The sequence below is a fragment of the Nicotiana sylvestris genome, chromosome 1 (genome assembly GCF_000393655.2).
Source record: "Nicotiana sylvestris chromosome 1, ASM39365v2, whole genome shotgun sequence".
Classification (NCBI taxonomy): domain Eukaryota; kingdom Viridiplantae; phylum Streptophyta; class Magnoliopsida; order Solanales; family Solanaceae; genus Nicotiana; species Nicotiana sylvestris.
This window is the reverse complement of record NC_091057.1, coordinates 176,612,571-176,631,377: the sequence shown is the minus strand read 5'-3', so window position 1 is coordinate 176,631,377 and position 18,807 is coordinate 176,612,571. Positions and strand designations below refer to the sequence as shown.

General features: G+C 38.9%; 1 protein-coding gene across 1 annotated transcript; it reads right to left on the bottom strand.

The window, feature by feature from the left end:
- Nucleotides 1-376: 376 nt before the first annotated feature.
- On the bottom strand, nucleotides 377-4,911 carry LOC138880948 (pectin acetylesterase 7-like). The gene is made up of 13 exons (XM_070161135.1): nucleotides 4,874-4,911; nucleotides 4,627-4,778; nucleotides 3,525-3,607; nucleotides 2,576-2,702; nucleotides 2,325-2,404; nucleotides 2,130-2,216; nucleotides 1,818-1,942; nucleotides 1,667-1,727; nucleotides 1,433-1,492; nucleotides 1,272-1,349; nucleotides 1,047-1,128; nucleotides 766-911; nucleotides 377-652 (listed from the first exon to the last, which is right to left on the bottom strand). Exons 2-13 carry the CDS (start codon nucleotides 4,775-4,777, stop codon nucleotides 560-562), a joined length of 1,173 nt encoding a protein of 390 aa, XP_070017236.1. The 5' UTR covers nucleotide 4,778; nucleotides 4,874-4,911; the 3' UTR covers nucleotides 377-559.
- Nucleotides 4,912-18,807: the final 13,896 nt, after the last annotated feature.

Genomic DNA, 18,807 nt, shown 5'->3' with positions numbered 1-18,807 from the left:
TGACGGAAGAGAATGAATCTGATAGAAAATAAGGAATAGATACGAACTATTGGGCATTAAATACAGAAACGTTAAGGAACCTGTATTGAATCAAATATGATTGCTGATTGTAACGTTACATTAAATGTTATTAAATGCCATTAATTGACAATAATGGCTCAATTATGGAAGAAACGAAACTTACCACTTAGAAATAACTATAAAAGGAGAAGATTGATCATTTGTAAGGACACGGAATATCACCAAAATATACTGATTTACTTTGTTTTCTTCTGTTCATCTGATTATTATCAAAGCCAATTTCTTTTATTCATTTTATATATTGATTATCAGTAACCCGAGTTCTTCTAAAATAAAGCTTTGACCGAAATTACAATTTTTGGTTAAACAGCCACTAGGTTTGATATATATGGGCAACAGTTTACATATACATCAGAAGGTTGTCAGCAATTAATAATGTGCTTACATGGTGTTGAATAAAAGTTTTACATAAATGGATTTTCTTCAATAAATTAACACAAGTCATCAAAGATTATCTTCTTTCTAATGGGGCGGCCTTTTAGGAATCATTTGGGAGTGGCAAGCTGCGTTCATCTATCAAATAGGTGTAATTCCGGTCAAAGTACCAATCAGCAAATGCCTTTGGTGCGGCCTGCACAAAACAATCCATCAAGAAATCAAATGGTGGAAATTGTGTAGTCAGCAAGAATTTCAAATTTGCATTTCCAAAACATAAATAAATATATAAATTAAATAGTCTCTTACCAGGTTATGAACCACGATGGGTTTTACAGGAGACCACCTAGTCTGCTTCTGAAGGCTGGTATGATGATGGACTACGTCTATGAAAACTCCTCTTAATTTAGGATTATTTCCTTTGGGTATTGCATTTAAGAAATCCGACCTCATTTCTGGAATAATAAATCCGGAAATATTAGATGGAGTATGAAATATTAATTTTTTTAAGCTACCTTTCGAATTATATTAATATCATTCCACGAGGAACTAATAAAGTTTTTCTTGTTTAGGTCATGAAGTATACCAACCTTGTAAGGTTTTGTTCTGACTTGCTGTGCATGTCCCTTCTTGAATGCAGCCATATATTCCACCTCCTAAAGTATATTGTGTCTGCAAAACAGTTTACTTTGAGAAGCCACTACAGTAAATGGTAAAAGCTAATCTAATTAAGTAGGCTTTGTTAGCGAAATAATTTCGCCTTTCTGCATCAGAGTAAACAAAAGTATGACAATTGATAATATCTAATTGCCTACCATGATATTATCAAATGCTGACATGGAAATAAATATTGGTGTCTTGATATCTTGTTGGATGTTCTCGGCGAAGAGGCACTGCAATGAATTGTAAGATTTTATAGTTTATTGGCAAGAGACTCAAGAAAACAACTGAATGCATGCCAAGGAACAATTTGTACCAATTCTGGTTTCATTTTTGAAGTGCAAGATTTGGGTAACGTTTTGGCAGATCCCTGCAACTGAGATAAATAGGTTTACAAAACAACAACCTCCAATAACTACATATGGAAAAAATTATCTATTAAGCGACCTTTTCTTTAAGTACTCCTTCTGTTTCATAGAATGTAAACTTATTTGACGGAGTAACTTATATATAAAATAAGAGAGAATAATAAGAAGGTGATAGGATTTACTTGTAGAGTGGCGATTCCTTTATATATTGATTCAAAAGGTCTTCCAAGCACAGTATTCTTGCTATTATAAGAAAGATATATATTCAAAATTAGGTCATAAGATCATTCTGTAATGAACGGTCATATATAGGTGAACTTGTTACAATCTTACAAATGAACAAAATAGCCAGAATCAACCAAACATTTCACTCTAGAGGTATTTGGCAATGAATTGCGGAAGCCATCACAGTACAACATTGCTGGATATCCTCCTGCTGAGCTGCCAGCCAGAATAGCCTGCAATAGTGAAGTACAAATTGAGACACACAAAAAAACTCCGTTTAATATTAATTTTCTTTTAAATTTTTGTACGGTTACTAGGCTTTTGGCATTGAAATTCAATGTGTCTATCACTAAGTCATATTAGAAGGATATTTAGCATAATTTACAGTCAATTATCTTAATCTTAATGGAATTTACATACATTCTTGGCGTTCTTTAATCCTTTTGCTAGCAGCTCCTCCAGTACTACAGTAAAAATCCTTGCCCCTCTGAAATGAAGTTTGGTAGCCTAAACAAAGCAAAATGTAAGGAGTGATAATTTCTTTTTGAGATTAATTACAACAAAATAAGTAATTTAAAATAGGAGTTCAAAATTATAACTTAAAATAGAACATACTGGATCAACGTATTCAACATCTCCTGTGAACGATCCACCATCACAGTATCTAACAAAAACTTTATTCCAATTGTAGAATTCTGCATATATTACATACAGCAATAATATGATACGTAATCCAGAACTGAACAATAATGCACCACTGCAACATCAATAATGCCTCTTCTATTTATTGTTTCAACAAAAAAATAAAAAATAAAAAATAAAAAAAATCATTAAAACTTCAAGAGGACATATTAATCAAAGAGAACCTGGATTTGCACTCTGATTCTTGCTAAAAAATCCTTGAAATTCTTGTGGATTCATATAATTTGAAGAACCTAAGTCGGACTTGGCACGATCCAGGCATTCTTTGACGTTTGTGCACCATCCTCCTCCCTAAGGACAGAGTAAAAGTTTTCAAAGAATTTAGAAATCTTCGAAACAACAGTATGGGTGTGTTTGGTATAATGGAAAATGTTTTCTTGAAAAACAAGTAGTAATCTTATTCATTTTCCAGTGTTTGGTACGCAAATTAAGGAAAATGACTTCTCAAGAGTATTCATAAATAATTTAGATATAATAAACATGAAACCATAAACTTTCAAACCAACAAATTTCCGAACCCACAAATTTCATAAACTTTCAAAACCCAGAATTTCGAACCCGTAAACTTTATAATTTCTATACTCGTAAACTTCCAAACACATAAACTTCCGAACTCATAATTTTGGAACTTGTGAAATTTTAAACCTTTAAACAGATAAATAAAAAAATTAAAACTGAATTTTTTTTTGTGGGGGAGGGGGGGGGGGGAGGGAGGCGAGGATGGGTTGGGTGGTGAGTGGTGCAGAAAATTAAAAAACAATTGCAAAAAAAAATAAGGTAAAAAAATAACTTTTTTTCGGGTGGGGTGGGTTGGTGAGGGTGGGGAAGGTTGAAAAGTAGTTTTGGAAAATATTTTCCCTTCTCTTGATAAGGAAAACATTTTCCTCCAATTGGAGGAAAATGAGTTCATAAGAAAAATGTTTTTCAAAACATTTAAGCCAACCAAACATGGAAAAATTAGAAAATATTTTTCAAAAAATATTTTCTTTCGTGCCAAACACACCCTATATCTAGAGAAAAAAGAACGCACACTCATAATGCTTCATCTCGCAAGGTAAAAAAAAGGAAAAAAAAAAATAGTAGAATCAATCTGGGGTTAAAAACGACTTATACCGAAAGTTGTACAAGCCAATTTCCAACTCCGTCTCCAAATCCTGGGTCAAAATGGTATGCTGGAGGTGATCCATCCAAGCACACTGCCGAATAGATTATGTCAATACAACTCTTCAATTAAAAATACTTGATTTTCAAATTCAAAGCTTAACTTGTACATAGGGGTGTACATAGATCGATCGGGTTGGTTCGGATTTTACGATTACCAAACTAAACCAATTGTATCGGGTTATTAAATCTAAAGACCAAACCAAACCAATAAAATTCGGGTTTTTCGGATTTTTTTCCGGTAAAATTTTCGTAGGACAAAACATATAATTTGTGCTCAAAATATTTCTTTAATCCTAGTAAGATATAACTATATAAAGTATTTTTCAAGAAAACAATACAAAATATGAGATGTTTCATGGCATTATCCTAAAATATTCAACAATAAAGACAATAAAATTATGTAATATAAATATTGCTAATTAAAAAATCATAATAAAAATAAACATAATCTAAAAGTACTAAGTCATGCTAAAGTAAGTAGACTAATAAAGGAGTATTAATTACATGACTAAACGCTAAAGAAAAGATAAAAATAGGTTATGCATTTAAATCTAAATTATTGTAAACAAAAAATAGATATTCAATACATTCTCGTTCGTAGTATTGACTATTGAATTGAATGTCTTTTGTTAGCATTCGTATTGATTTGATTTTGGTTTGGGCTTTTGTTAGCATTATTTAATTTACTAATATTAATGACTATAAAATTTATTGAAATGGTCAAAAGTTCTAAGTCCAACCTTAAAATAATACCTTAAAAGATAAAATTATGAAATTTTTTAAGAAATATTTATAAATTACATCACAATAAATATATTTATATATTAAATATATTCAAATTTTCTATATATATAATGTCAGGTTTTTTTGGTTTCGGTTTGACTTTCTTTAGTTAAAACCGAACCAAACCAATTATGGTCGGGTTTTTTTTTTTCCAACACCAAATCATAGTCAGGTTTTTTTCTCGGTTTGACTCGGATTATTGGGTTAGTGCAGTTTGTCAGTTTCCTTTGTACACCCCTTGTACATATAAGTGACGAAATTAATTAACCTGCCCCTTTCGATACAGCACTATGAATGATTGTTTTAGTGATATTGTATACATCTGGGTTTTGGGTTACTTTTGCACATTCGGTTATGACGATGGTCAAAGTGAAAATAAATAAGACAAAAAGTTGAAAAGATCTTGTAACCATCATCATCCTGTAAAACATAAAATTAAGGAAATGATTAGTTAATTATGACAAAGAAGAATTCATATGGTTAAAGAGAAAAAAATAGAGTATTTGCAGATGTACTTTGTAAATATATGATGCAAAAGATGTATTGACCCTAACTAATGAATTTCGAAACTGTGTATATATAGTAGGATCCCCAACGATTTAAGTTGGAGAACCGGGAAATTAGGCCATAGAATAGAAGACTACGACACTAGAACCCAACACTTGTCTGAATATTCTCATGTTTTCTTAATTTTCTTCAGACCTCAAGATTTGAGAGGTAAACAACTTAGTTAGTTGAGTAGTTATATGGAATGTCTATTGTCTGGGCAACGAACGTTTATACGTGGTGATTAAATTTCATGTAATTCCAAAATTACCTGAAAGGATCTGCTTCGTTGTTCTCTAAATTATATTAGTATCCCACAATCCCGAAAGATATTGTTGAAAATTTTAAAAGTAATCTATACATAAGAGCTACTGTAGAAAATTTTAAAAAATAATCTATACATAAGAGCTACTGTAGATTACATTGTGTAAGCCGGTATGTTTACCGTGAAAATAGCAATAACCATTAGATTTGTTTTTGTGAGATTCTAAAAATATGTGATCTATTTTTATGCTAGTTGTTAGGCAGTTGATGCTATATGAAGGGCTTAGAAGCGAGATAAGAGCTTAAAAACGAGATATTAACCAAACCGAATCGCTGTCAATCGGGGCCTCGAGATTTCTTATTCGGGACCTCGAGGTCGATCGGATGCTTGGGTGGGAGCTATCGAGGGTAGTTGATGGACGACTAACAGTTGTAATAAAATCAATGACAGCTCTTTATGGCCAATAATAAGCAATAAATAATGAACAATAAATAGAATACAATAAGTATAAGTAATGAATGAAGCAACGGGATCAAGAGAATGTATTAGAGAGCAGAGAGAATGTTCTTGTGTATTTTGTATGGAGTGTTTACAAAATGACAGGGATCCCCTTTATATAGGAGGGGAAATCCCTAACATAGTACAAATAAATTTATTACAAAGATATGGAGATGAGACAGCTAGTTACTACCATGATGCAGGCTTAGACTAGCCTGACAGACTTTGTCGGCTCTAGCTACACGCCTTGGGAACTCCCCACTTTCTCCCCGTAACCGTCGGTCCGTACTGCTCCGAGGTCGGGCGTCGATGGCCCTCGAGGGATGAAATTCGACCGTGGTTTTGAGCCTTCGAGACGTCGTAACGATGGAAAATTGGACCCTCCGATTTTACCACATACAGATAGTCCCGGCATTTCTTAGAGTAGAACGATAAGAAACGACCTTGATAACCATCTTCCCGAATTTCCCGCGATAATGTTATAGTGATGATGTCATACTTATGACATAAGCCTTTGTGACAACCGACGCATCTTGCTGACTCGTCTTTTCAGTGTCATTTAATGTACTACCATTTCTCGTCCTTCTAAGCGATAATATCGCTGCCGATTCAGTTCCAAAAATGCATTGATTGCGCCTGCCGATACGTCTTTCAAAGACATTGATGATGCTGTCGGTTACGCTATTCAAAGAGTATTGATTGGGCTTGTAGGTTATGCTCCCCTTTTTCTATACTTGTGAAGAATTTGAGTGCATGACCCCACCGATTGGTGCAAATATCGAGCCCTGGTGCGGGTATTTCTTCTGACTTTTTATTGATTAACACGGCTCCCCGCAGAACCCTTTACCGTTCCTTGGATGAAGCCCGGATCGGACTGATAAACTCGGGTCGTCGGGACCCTGACTTCGAGTCGAATGAGAGTAGGGCTTCGAACCTTCAGACCGAGACTTAGCCTTTAGGCCTTGCGGTAATCTTCGAGGGGCGATATGCTCGGATGCCTCGAGGCCGAACCCATATGAGTAGGTTTTTAGAGCTTATCTCCCTATTGGTGGAGATCCTCGAGATCAGGTACCATCTCGGGACTTTTAATGAAATTTATGGCTTTTTGGAACCAATCTTCCTCTTGGTGGAGGTCCTCGAGATGGGGTACAATCTCGAGACTTCTAGTGATATTAATGGCTTCTTGGAGCCTATCTCCTTTTGACGGAGGTCCTTGAGATAGGGTACCATCTCGGAACTTATAGTGATATTAATGGTTTACTTGGAGCCTGTCTTCTTTTGTGGAGGTCTCGAGGTCGGGTACCACCTCGGGACTTGCAATGATGCCAATGGCTTCCTAGAGCATAACTTCTTTTTGATGGAGGTCCTAGAGGTCGGGTACCACCTCGGGACTTGCAATGATGCCAATGGCTTTCTGGAGCCTAACTTCTTTCTGATAGAGGTCCTCGAGGTCGGGTACCACCTCGGGACTTGCAATGATGCCAATGGTTTCCTGGAGCCTAACTTTTTTCTGATGGAGGTCCTCGAGGTCGGATACCACCTCGGGACTTGCAATGATGCCAATGGCTTCCTGGGGCCTAACTTGTTTTTGATGGAGGTCCTCGAGGTCGGGTACCACCTCGGGAATTGCAATGATGCCAATGGCTTCCTGGGGCCTAACTTTTTTCTGATGGAGGTCCTCGAGGTCGGGTACCACCTCGGGACTTGCAATGATGCCAATGGCTTCCTGGGGCCTAACTTGTTTCTGATGGAGGTCCTCGAGGTCGAGTACCCCCTCGGGACTTGGTTGACGCGGGGTTTTCGACCTTGAAGCATCGTATGGTGACGTCGAGTGTAGGATATGGTTACGAAATGGCCGTGGCGATTCCGCCGGCATATCTTTCCAAAGCGATAAAAGCTTTAGCCTACATTTTTAATCGGCGTTTGAGGTAGGCGGGTGGTCGCCGTTTTTTCCATGTATAGGTTGTCTTCGCCCTTTTGGAGATTCTGCTATTCTGAGTAGTTATCCTCTTTTATAGAGTTCTCCTTTCTTGCGCCAATTTTCCTTTAACTCAAAGCTTTCGCCCAATTCTTCATTTCCCCTTTCTTCGTTTTACTATAGCCATGGCTGCTATACCCAAATCCACTTGGCAAGGAGAAAAGTGCTCCGCTTCTGGGCACTTTGCTTTAGGAGGGAATCTCCCACCAGAAGAGACTCACAACATTCAAGGTTATCGGGATTATACCTCGAAGTACATTTCTTTAATAGGAGAGGAGTACCTTGAGTTGGTAAGGAAAGACTGTGGATGGGGAGAAATCCCTTAGGCTCATTTGCGACGAAAGGGAGGTCGAGTTGGCATGCTTACGGTATGAGGCGACTCAGAGCTTGAATTTTGAGAGCTACCTGAAGGGGCAGGTAATATTTGTTCCGAGGCAGTGTGTGGTCCTTCTTCTAGCTCCTGAGGCTCATGTTTTGTTTATTTCAGTTGCAGAAGAAGACGAAGGACCTGGAGCACCATCAAAACGAAGTTGGCCGAGCCAAGTGCTAGTATGATGAGTTAAAGGCTCAGGCGAATGCTCAGGCTTCGGCCAAGAAGGGCGCTTTGGCTAAACCTTCCGCTCTTAAGGTTCAACTTCGCTTAGCTCGTGATAATAGCTCGGTTCGAACAGACATTATTACGAAGCTCGAGTCTGAGCTTTTGAAGATAAAGGTCGAGGTTGTGGACGCCCGGGATAAAGCTGTAACGAGCCGAACTAAGGCCGACTAGAAGGTGGCGGTCTATTTGAAGGACGCTGCCGATGTTCAAGCTGAGCTGAGAAGGAGTCTTGACCACGAGGACAGGAGCAAGGAATATTCTCGGTGTAAGTCTCGAAGGAAAACCCTCGAGGAGATCTGTGCTAGGGGCTTTGACCTTTAGGAGCTGAGAAGGATTCTTGACCACAACGGCTCTTACGCTTTTGCTCTTAGGCAGATTTAGTTAACTGTTTTGGGTTCAGTCTCCGAATCGGGTTTCCACTCGAGCTCATTCGACCCTCAAGTTTTTGAATTTAAAGCTGGCCCTTAGGCTCTTACGCGTTGGGTCGGTACGACCTTTTGTATGTGCTAGCGACAGTGGATCTTACACATTGGGTCGATGTGACCTTTTATGTGTAGGCTGGCGATAGTGGCTCTTACACCTTGGATCGATGCGACCTTTTATGTATGGGCTGGCGACAGTGGCTCTTACACTTTGGGTCGATACGACCTTTTATATAGGCTTTATTTTTCCCTCGATAAGGATTTTTTGAAATAATGTTTGCCTGAATCTTCGATGGTTTAATATAAAACCTCGATTGTGAGTCATTATATGGCGATGATTGAGCACCTCGAGAGGTTTGGCTTAGAGGCTGAGTATCTCGAAGCCAGTGTTTAGGATCTAACATAGTCGAAGCTCTTTTGCCTATGTCGAGGGTAGCCTATTTAACCGGTTCTTTTCAAAGTAGATTCGAAGTAATTGAAGGCCTGTGATTTTTGTACTGACGGTCGGGCGTCCCCGAGTCGCGTTAGTTTTGCTAGTACAGCCTTGTGAACGTAGTCATTTGTGCTTGGCCGGAGCCATTTTTAGTCCTGAGTGAAGTCGTTTCGGCGTCTATATCGAGGGTATGCCTTGTAGGGGTCTTACAAGTTCGATATATAGCCTTAACTTTGAGATCGAGTTTATGCCTTTAGTAAGGTCTTACAAGTTTTACATGCCTTTGAGGTGTTACAGTTTTGGATACTTGGTACAAGTATGGTTCATGCCTTGCTTGAGGTCTTACAGATATTGTTGTTGCCTTATGTAGGTCTTACGAGACCGAGTCTACCCGCTTGGGGTCTTATGGCCTCGGGTTTTGATAAGTCGATGGAGATGGGGATTGACAGCAGTCCCCGAGTCATCGAGGGTTTCTCAGCTTGGGAGCCATTACATGTGAGTTTGGTATTACCTCATTGAGGGCTTACGATTTTGCAGTTTCCGACAAGGAGGTCATGCGGCCTTGAGTTTTTGATGCCAGTCCCCGAGTGTTCGAGACATTTTTTGGCTATGGGGCTGTTTGTGATCTTGCTGTTTCCTTATTGAGGGCTTACGAGTTAGGAGCTCCGACCTGGGGGTCACATTGTTTTGAATTGTTGACGCCAGTCCCCGAGTGTTCGGGACGCTATTGACAAAGGAGTCGTTTTTGCAAAAATACCGAGTTTCTTTTGAAGCATGAAATGCTTTGATGAAAAGTATTCTTCGATTAGTTGGTACAAGTATACATGCCTTTGCTGTTACGGGCTTGGTTGTTCTTATGCCGATACGGTTTGTTTGACTGTTTGGCCTGGTACATTATTTTTCTATCAAGACCCTACTTAGCGTGTATATCCTTCTCCGAGTAGGTGACCTTTCGGGGGGATGCCCCTAGTATTCGAGGTTGAATGCAAAAGAAGCCTTGAATACTTGTTGAGTCTTCCTTAGGTAGCATATGGATGTTGCCTCGTTAAAAACCTTGCCGGTAAAACCCTTTTTAGGATAAAAATCCGGTCGAGTTGGAGTGCAACACATTCTTTTGAAACCTAAGGCCTTCGAGTTGGAGAGTGCTTTGGTCGTTTCAATCGGATACCTGCACTCAGGTCAGTGTAGAATGTAATTGAAAGAGAAAGGAGACAGTCATACCTTAGTGTAAAATGTGTCGACGATGTTTCGAGCCCTGATGTATTTCAGTCGCTCGTGATGAGGATGCGGTACGGTCCCCTGCTTTGTTTAGTTGGTAATAGATGAGAGTGTAGCTTGTTATAGCTATTTTACTGTTTGCTTACCCTTCGGTTCCTTCGAAGGTGGATGGTACTGCTCTCATGCAATGTATCCATCGCCTTCCGAGCAAGGCATTGTACCTCATGTCTCCCTCGATGACATGGAATTTGGCATTTTGGGTTATGCCGGCCACGTTGACTAGGAGGGTGATTTCCCTTATTGTTGTTTCGCTTGCCATGTTGAATCTGTTGAGGACTTGAGAGGTGGGTATGATTTGGTCAAGCAGTCCGAGCTGCTCTACCACCCTCGGCCTGATAATGTTGGTCGAGCTACTTCGATCTACAAGTACACATTTAATTTGAAATGTATTTACAAGAAAAGAGATTACCAGTACATCGTTGTGTGGCTGAGACAAGGTCTCGATGTCCTCATCGCTGAATGTAAGAGCATCCTCAGGTATGTAACCCCGAGTTCGCTTTTCTCTAGTGATAGATATTTTTGTTCTTCTCATCGTGGGATCCTATGGGGCATCGATGCCTTCCAAGATCATTTGGATGACATGTTATGGCTCATTTATTTCATTCTTCTTGGTCTCCTCTCTTTCCCTAAACTAGTTTTTGGCCCGGTCACTGAGGAATTCTCGAAGGTGACCTTTACTAAGTAGTCAGGCTACTTCTTCCCGGAGCTAGTGGCAATCCTCGGTCCTGTGGCCGTGTGTGTGTGTGAAGTTCATACACTAAGTTGTGATTTCTTTGCGAGGGATCTGATTGCACAGGCCTAGGCCGCTTGTCATCTCTAATTTTACTGATGGCGAAACGATGTCTGATACATCAACATTGAAGGTTTACTCCGACAAACAGGGTGCTTCTGTCGGCCCTGTGTACCTATCGAACCCAGCTCTGTTGACGAGTCCCCGAGGATTCTGGCCTCGGTCCATCCTTAGATTGTTACGGGGTATGTTGCGCCTCGGGGCATTTCTCCTGTCATCGGTGTATGACTGGTACCTTTCTTTGTTTGGTTTTGGCTCCTTTGCCAGAAGCCTGCTTGGGTATACCGAGTCCGAGGGGGCTCCTAGTTGGTCGTCCTCGACCCTGTTTTTAGATTGGTACAGGTTGTGAACGTCCGACCAGGTCACGGCGGGATATTCAACCAGATTCTATTTCAACTGCTTCGAAGCCACCGAGCTTCGTTCATTCAGACCTTGAGTGAAGGCCTGTACTACCCAGTTGTCGGAGACTGGTGGTAGTTCTATAAGTTCCATTTGAAAGCGAGATACAAATTCTCGCAGCATCTCATTCCCCCTCTGCTTGATCTTGAAGACGTCGAATTTCCTTGTTGCTGCTTTGATGGCACCGACATGTTCCTTTATGAAAGAATATGCCAGCATGGCAAACGAGTCTATGGAGTTAGGATCTAGGCTATGATATCAAATCATGGCCCCCTTCGAGAGTGTTTCCCCGAACATTTTTAGCAAGACAGACTCGATCTCGTCGTCTTTTAGGTCACTGCCCTTCACTGACAAGTGTAGGTAGTGACGTGCTCGTTGGGGTCTAAGGTTCTGTTGTACTTCGGAAGCTCAGGCATTCTGAACTTTTTTGGAATGGATTTTGGGGCCGCTTCCTGTGGGAATTGCTTTTGCACGAACTTCTTTGAGTCTATCCCTTTCAGGATTTGGGGTGCGCCTGGAATTTGGTCGACCCTGGAGTTGTAGGTCTCGACCTTCTTGTCGTTGGCTTCTATCTTCTTCTCGCCCGACTATATCCTCTTTGTGAGGTCTTCGAGCATCTTCACAATGGCGGGTCGGCTGTCGACCCGTTGTTGCTCGATCTCTCAGGTACCTGCTCGGTTGGCGGGGCCGTGCCTGGTGCTATCGTGCTAGGAGTTTTCCGGTGACGTTGCAGCTGAGCAATCGCCAGCTGTTGTGCCTGTAACATTTCAAAAATAACGTGAAGACTAACCTCTCGTTCTTCCGTAGTTGGGGTTTTCTGAGCTTCTTGTTGGTCCCCTTGGTGCATGCTCATTTTAGTGTGGGAGCTTACATCGACAAGTTGGGCGTCGCGTGAGACCGCGTCTAGAAAAATTGGTCCTGGTGCGTTCTCGAGGTTTTGTGGTGGTACACCAACACCTGGAACATCCACGCCATTCTCCCCGTGGTTCTCAAGATTGTTGTTCACTAAGTAAGACATTTTGGCCTGAAATCGAAGATCTTGGGCAAAAAAAAGTGTGAAAGATAACTTGAGTTATGTAGTTAAACCAACAAGAAAATAATCACTATTATTTTTAGCCCCACGGTGGGCGCCAAATTTTTTACCGTGAAAATGGTAATAACAATTAAATTTGATTTTATGAGGTTCTAAAAATACGTGATCTATTTTTATGCTAGTTGTTAGGCAGTTGATGCTATGTGAAGGACTTAGAAGCGAGATAAGAGCTTAAAAACGAGATATTACCAAACCGAATCGATGTCAATTGGGGCCTCGAGATTGCTTATTCGAGGCCTCGAGGTCGAGTCGGATGCTCGGCTGGGAGCTAACGAGGGTAGTAGATGGACGACTAACAATTGTAATAAGATCAATGACGACTTTTTATGGCCAATAATAAGCAATAAATGATGAATAATAAATAGAACACAATAAATATAAGTAATGAATGAAGCAACATGATCACGAGAATGTGTTAGAGAGTAGAGAGAATGTTATTGTGTATTTTGTATGGAGTGATAGATGTTTACAAAATGATGGGGATCCCCTTTATATAGGAGGGAAAATCCCTAATATAGTACAAATACATTTATTACAAAGATATGGAGATGGGACAGCTAGTTACTGCCATGAATGCGGGCTTAGACTAGCCTGACAGACTTTGTCGGCTCTAGCTACACGCCTTGGGAACTCCCCACTTTCTCCCCATAACCACCGGTCCGTACTGCTCCGAGGTCGGGCGTCGATGACCCTCGAGAGATGAAATTCGACCGTGGTTTTGAGCCTTTGAGACGTCGTAACGATGAAAAATTGGACCCTCCGATTTTACCGTATACATTGTAGTTTAACATAACAAAATTTATATCGCACAAGAAAATGCCATTTTAACACAAAAATTGTCATGGCCCAAAATTGCCCAATCATAATAGTATCTAACCCAACCTGCTAAGTGAATCAAACCAGCGCAAATACAACCCAAGCTGAATGTCATCTTATAAGTAATAAGTAATAAGATTAAAGTGCAAAATTTTAACACAAACTAATCCAAAAATTGGTGTCACAAGCGATGAGCTACTAAGGATAGGAATACATTGCTAATTTTAAAAAGAAGTCATATGTTCAATATACAAAAATGGAAATAAAGATTCTCCGTTCCCGCGAACAACTATAGCTCACAATTGGAAAGATATTGAGTTCCCCAATGCTTCCTCTCAAACTCTGTAATAGCTCAACTCCGAGTATAATTGGCCACATGTACCAGCAAGCACTTTGACTGACCTCAATGAAGTAGTGGCGAGAGTTTGATAAAAAAAGTACTCACTTTAACAAACAAGTGCAACTCATATTCATAGCAAAAAAAAACAGGGAGTACACATAAGAAGCATAACAAGCTAATCACAATCAAAACTTATAACAACACAAATATAACATATGAAGTTGTCACTGTAACGACCTGACCTATCGTTTTGAGAATTAGCTTTATGTTCGGTGGCTTAAAGTCTCAAGCAACTTCGTATTGTGTATCATGACTTGCGTGTGTGTCCGGGTTCGATTTTCGAATGATTTAGGATTGATTTGGAGGAACAATTCTTATTTAAGAAGTTTAAGTGAAAAGAGTTGATCGGAGTTTGATTTTTATGAAGACGACTCCGGAATGATATTTTGATTATTCTAATAGCTTCGTATAGTAATTTTGGACTTAGGCGTGTGTCCAGATTTGGATTTAGAGGTCTGTAGGTTGATTTGATGCATTCTGGCAAAAATCGGGAAGTTGACGGTTTGGAAGGTTGAGAGGTTTGACCGGGAGTTTACTTTATTGATATTGGGTCCAAATTTAGATTCCAAGAGTTGATATAGCTCCATTGTGTTATTTAGAACTTGCATGCAAAATTTGACTTCCTTCCAGGTTGATTTGATATTATTCGGTACGAGTTGTAGATGAAATTCGTAGTTTTAATGTCATTTAATATGATTTGAGGCCTCAAGCAGGTCCGCATTGTGCTTAGGACTTATTGGTAGGTTTGAACAGGGTCCCGAGGGGGCTCGTGTGAGTTTCTGATAGGTTTGGGTTATGGTGCGTTCATTTTTTATGTTTTGACATCGTTTCTTCAAGCATAAATGGTATCATATTAAGAAAATAAGCTCCAATTTCAATTTAATTGAAGCATTAGATACGTATCGTAATTACGGAGGCATAACAAAAAGAATCGTTGAATTTAAACATCGTATGATGGAGTTATGCTCATTGTAGTGTCGGAGAAGAGAGATGGTGTTTCGCCAATGCGAATTTGAGTCCGCATTTGTGACCCTGCAGGTGCGAGAAATGATCCGCAAAAACAGAAATGACAGCTAAAAATGCGCAAGTGCGTATTTTTTTGTTATAAAAGCGGAAATCCCTATGAATAAAAAATCAGACCGCGTTCTTTTGGTATTTTGAGCATATCTTGAGTTCTAGAGATCCAATTAAGGTGATTTTTGCGGTGTTCGTCTCGTCTTTCATTGGGGTCAGTATCTGACTATAATTTTTGTATCTTAATATGATTACAGAAGTTCATATTTGAATTAATCCATATTTTGGTTGGAGAATTAGGGGGTTATTAACAAGAACTTTTCTAAAGAGAATAATTGAGTTTTGAACATCGATTCAGAGTCAGAATTGGATGAAATTAGTATGGTTGGACTCATATTTGAATGGGTTATCGAAATTTGTAAATTTTATCGGGTTCTAAGGTGTGGGCCCAGGGTTGATTTTTTAGTTTTCATTAAACATAGAAGCTTTATTATCATGAATTGTTTTCTAAAGTTTTTATTTATAATATTAAGTTATTTTGTCTAGGTTTGAGCCGCCCAGAGGATGCATCACACAAGAGGGTCATTTTTAGAGTATCTGTCTAGCTTCTTTGAGGTAAGTATCTTGCCTAACCTTGTGTGGGAGAAGTACCTCTTAGGATTTGAGTCGTTTGAGCTATTTGTGTCATGTAAAAGCTGTGAACGTGAGATGACGAGTACGTACTCGGGCTTATATGCGGAAATTGACCAGTCTTGACTTTAGGCATCTTTTATGTACTCATTTAAAATTGTTAGCACATGTTATATCCTTTATTCGTCATGTCTATAATCACATGTTTTATTTGAAGTTGTCACTACATGTAACATCCTTTACTTGCCGAGTTTGCTCATATATGCTTTATTTGGAGTTGTTATCACTTTTATCATTATGTGATTTTTTTTATTGTGGAGCTACTCTTAGTTGAAATTGTCATCACATGATATCCTTTTGTTGTCGGATTGTTCTCATGCATTTAGACGTAGTATTAGTTCGTTCCATCTCCTTCATTGTTAGCCTAATTCATACACTAGAGTCTGAAGTTTGCCATTTTATGGAATTACTTTCATTATCGAGGTTATCCTTAAACAATTAATTGGAATTGAAGCTATGGAGAGTCATTAATTTATTCTAATTGAAGTTTTGTTTAAAGGGGGTGTTTCCCTTTGTTGAGTTACTTTTCTATTCATTTTGTTGTTATTGAAATTCTATATACGTTGTATTGAGCCGTGGGCTGTTTGTTGTGAAAATATTGATATCGTTGAATCTTTGTAAAGGCTGTGGCATACGGGCTATTGTGATACGAGTTGATACATTGTGATGTTGCGATGATAGCACATGTAAATTGTTATGTGGTTTGGTTGTTGTTATGCAGAGTACAAGGATGGCAGTTTTTCGTTGTTATTATGCAGCGTATAAGGGTGTCATTTCACCGCTGTTGTTATGTGGAGTATAAGGGTGGCATTTCACCGTTAATATTATGTGAGGCATAAGGGTAAAATTTCACTGTTGTTGAATGTACTGAGTGATATGAGTGACTGTGATCATGCCGGGCGGATTGTGATTGTGAGCCTGTGAGCATGCCAGGCTGATTGTGAATGTGAGCCTGTGATTATGCCAGGCAGATTGAGATATTGGCACGTGAGTTGTCCGTGCGATTGTGATTCGAGATATGGGACTAAGGTGCCGTGAGTACATGATGGTGGGTTGAGATTCGTGACTATGAGATGAGGTATGATAGGGTGATTTCATTATGAATCTTGTGTTAGCACGACTAGATTAATTGATTTTCCTATGTGTTCCTTATTTGGTTTTAATGATACTTCTCGGTGTTCTTGTTGCTTTATTGTTTATACCACGTGTTGATTTTGTTGTCATTTACTGATTTTTGCTTTCCATTATTAGCTTTATACTTCTATACTACATAGGTTAATTTGTCTAGTGAGTGTCTTGACTTGTACTTCATCATTAACACGCTCTGAATCATCAACTTGTAAATCATTACCTGCATCGTGAAATGCAGGCCCCGGGCAAAAGGGGCGTCAGTACATTTGAATTGCACTAGTATGTAAAGCAACTGAAAGAAAGAATTATAAATGTTGAAACTGAACTGATAACGGAGAATTGATAATTGATAACTGAAATGATAACTATTGAAACTGAAACTGAAATGATAGCTGATGACTAATAACTGAACTGATAACTGGTAACTAAAATGATAATTAATAATTGAACCGAACAAAGGAAGTAAGGATATGAATACTCCCTCTTCTGAATGATGAATTACCTGTTTATCTAAATAAGCTACGGCCTCAGGCCAATATATATATGCACAAGCTACGGCCTCAGGCTCAAGTTTACGTATACATAACTACGGTCTCAGGCCCAAAAATGCATAAAACATAAACTACGGCCTCAGGCCCAAGTATGCATAAAGCATATAAACTACAGCCTCAGACCCAAATACAGGTGTTCAACATTTAGAAACTGAGAATCACACTGAAATACATGATGCTGAAATACTGAACCATACAGAGTTACATGATACTTGAATGCTGAATAGAGCTAGACTGAGACATGTATTCACGAACTGATTATGAAAAACTGAAACGCCAACTGTTTATGACATGCTGAGTAATCTAGACTAAAACTCATGGGCATCAAACCCAAGTCTATATTGATTATGCACTGATTTCACAACGTTTAGAATGAAAGTCATGAATGACTTACGAAGCTAGAGAATAGAAGTTCTACGATTATACATGGAACTAAGGCATAATAACTTTTTGAGGAAACTAGTAATAGTCATAATGAATGGGACATAGGGAGAATCATAAACATTCCCAAACGTAAAGAGAGTTAGCCTCACATACCTCAATTTAGCCTCTTAGTGATACTACAATGATCCATAATACTAAGAACCTTCAATCTACAATAGCAACATCCAATGGAACCCAATATTAGTAACAAATTCATAACTTAAGCCATTTAGGCGTATTATCAAACACCTTGTAGGCATAAATCTTTACATCTCATCACCATATAATTAGTTCATCTAACTACCACCATTAATCAACAATTTATCCCACTATCATGATTAACCAATTTATAAATTCCAAAATCACATATATGACCATCCATCCACACCCTACCAGCAAAGTTCCATTAAATAAACATCTTTCAATCTCTATAATAGTTGTGTAATTAAATTGGGAACTTATGGTTTTCAATCACCATACCAAGAGTTCCAACACTTATTCATACTCATATTCCCTTAATAAATCCATACATGTAAGTCTAAGGGTGTATGAGTACCTTTTTGGAAGAAATCTTGCAAAACCCTCCTTTGAGTTCTTGAAGATCTAAGTATTTTATGTGTAGATTTCATCAATACTAGTGTATAAATGATAGAATTCACACCAAGAAAATGGAGATTGCTTACCTTGAATATGGAAGGGGCTGGAGGTCTTGAGAGAGTGGAGTAAAACCCTAAAATTCGTCCAAATGAAGTGGGAAAAATAACCCTCAAAGGTTTTATATCAAAATAGGGTCGGGTTGGAAAAAAACCAAGATTTGCACAGCTGCGGCGCATAGGGCACCACGTGGGGAAGCGTGGTAATGAAAAATGTGTCCAGAAACGAAATTTGGCAATGCTCTGTTAATCTACACAGCCGCGCCGCATGGGGCACCGCGATAGTGTAAAATTCTGTCAGCTTTGGGTAAATTGGTCATAATTTCTGGTAGGAGTGTCCAAATGACAAACAGCCTGAAGCGTTAGAAACTAGACTCGAAGATATTTCATTTGATAGTTGTGCATTACATAAAACCTTATATATATGTAGATATTCTCGTCCAAGCTTTTGTCTTATGCGTGCTCATTTGG

What these genes read in the sequence shown, in the direction of transcription:
- LOC138880948 (XM_070161135.1), bottom strand. Translation starts at nt 4,777, where the DNA reads ATGATGATGGTTACAAGATCTTTTCAACTTTTTGTCTTATTTATTTTC. An exon ending in CAAAAATGAAACCAGAATTG is followed by an intron (nt 1,350 to 1,432) that starts GTACAAATTGTT and finishes AATTCATTGCAG; the next exon opens with TGCCTCTTCGCCGAGAACAT. An exon ending in CCATCGTGGTTCATAACCTG is followed by an intron (nt 653 to 765) that starts GTAAGAGACTAT and finishes TGTTTTGTGCAG; the next exon opens with GCCGCACCAAAGGCATTTGC.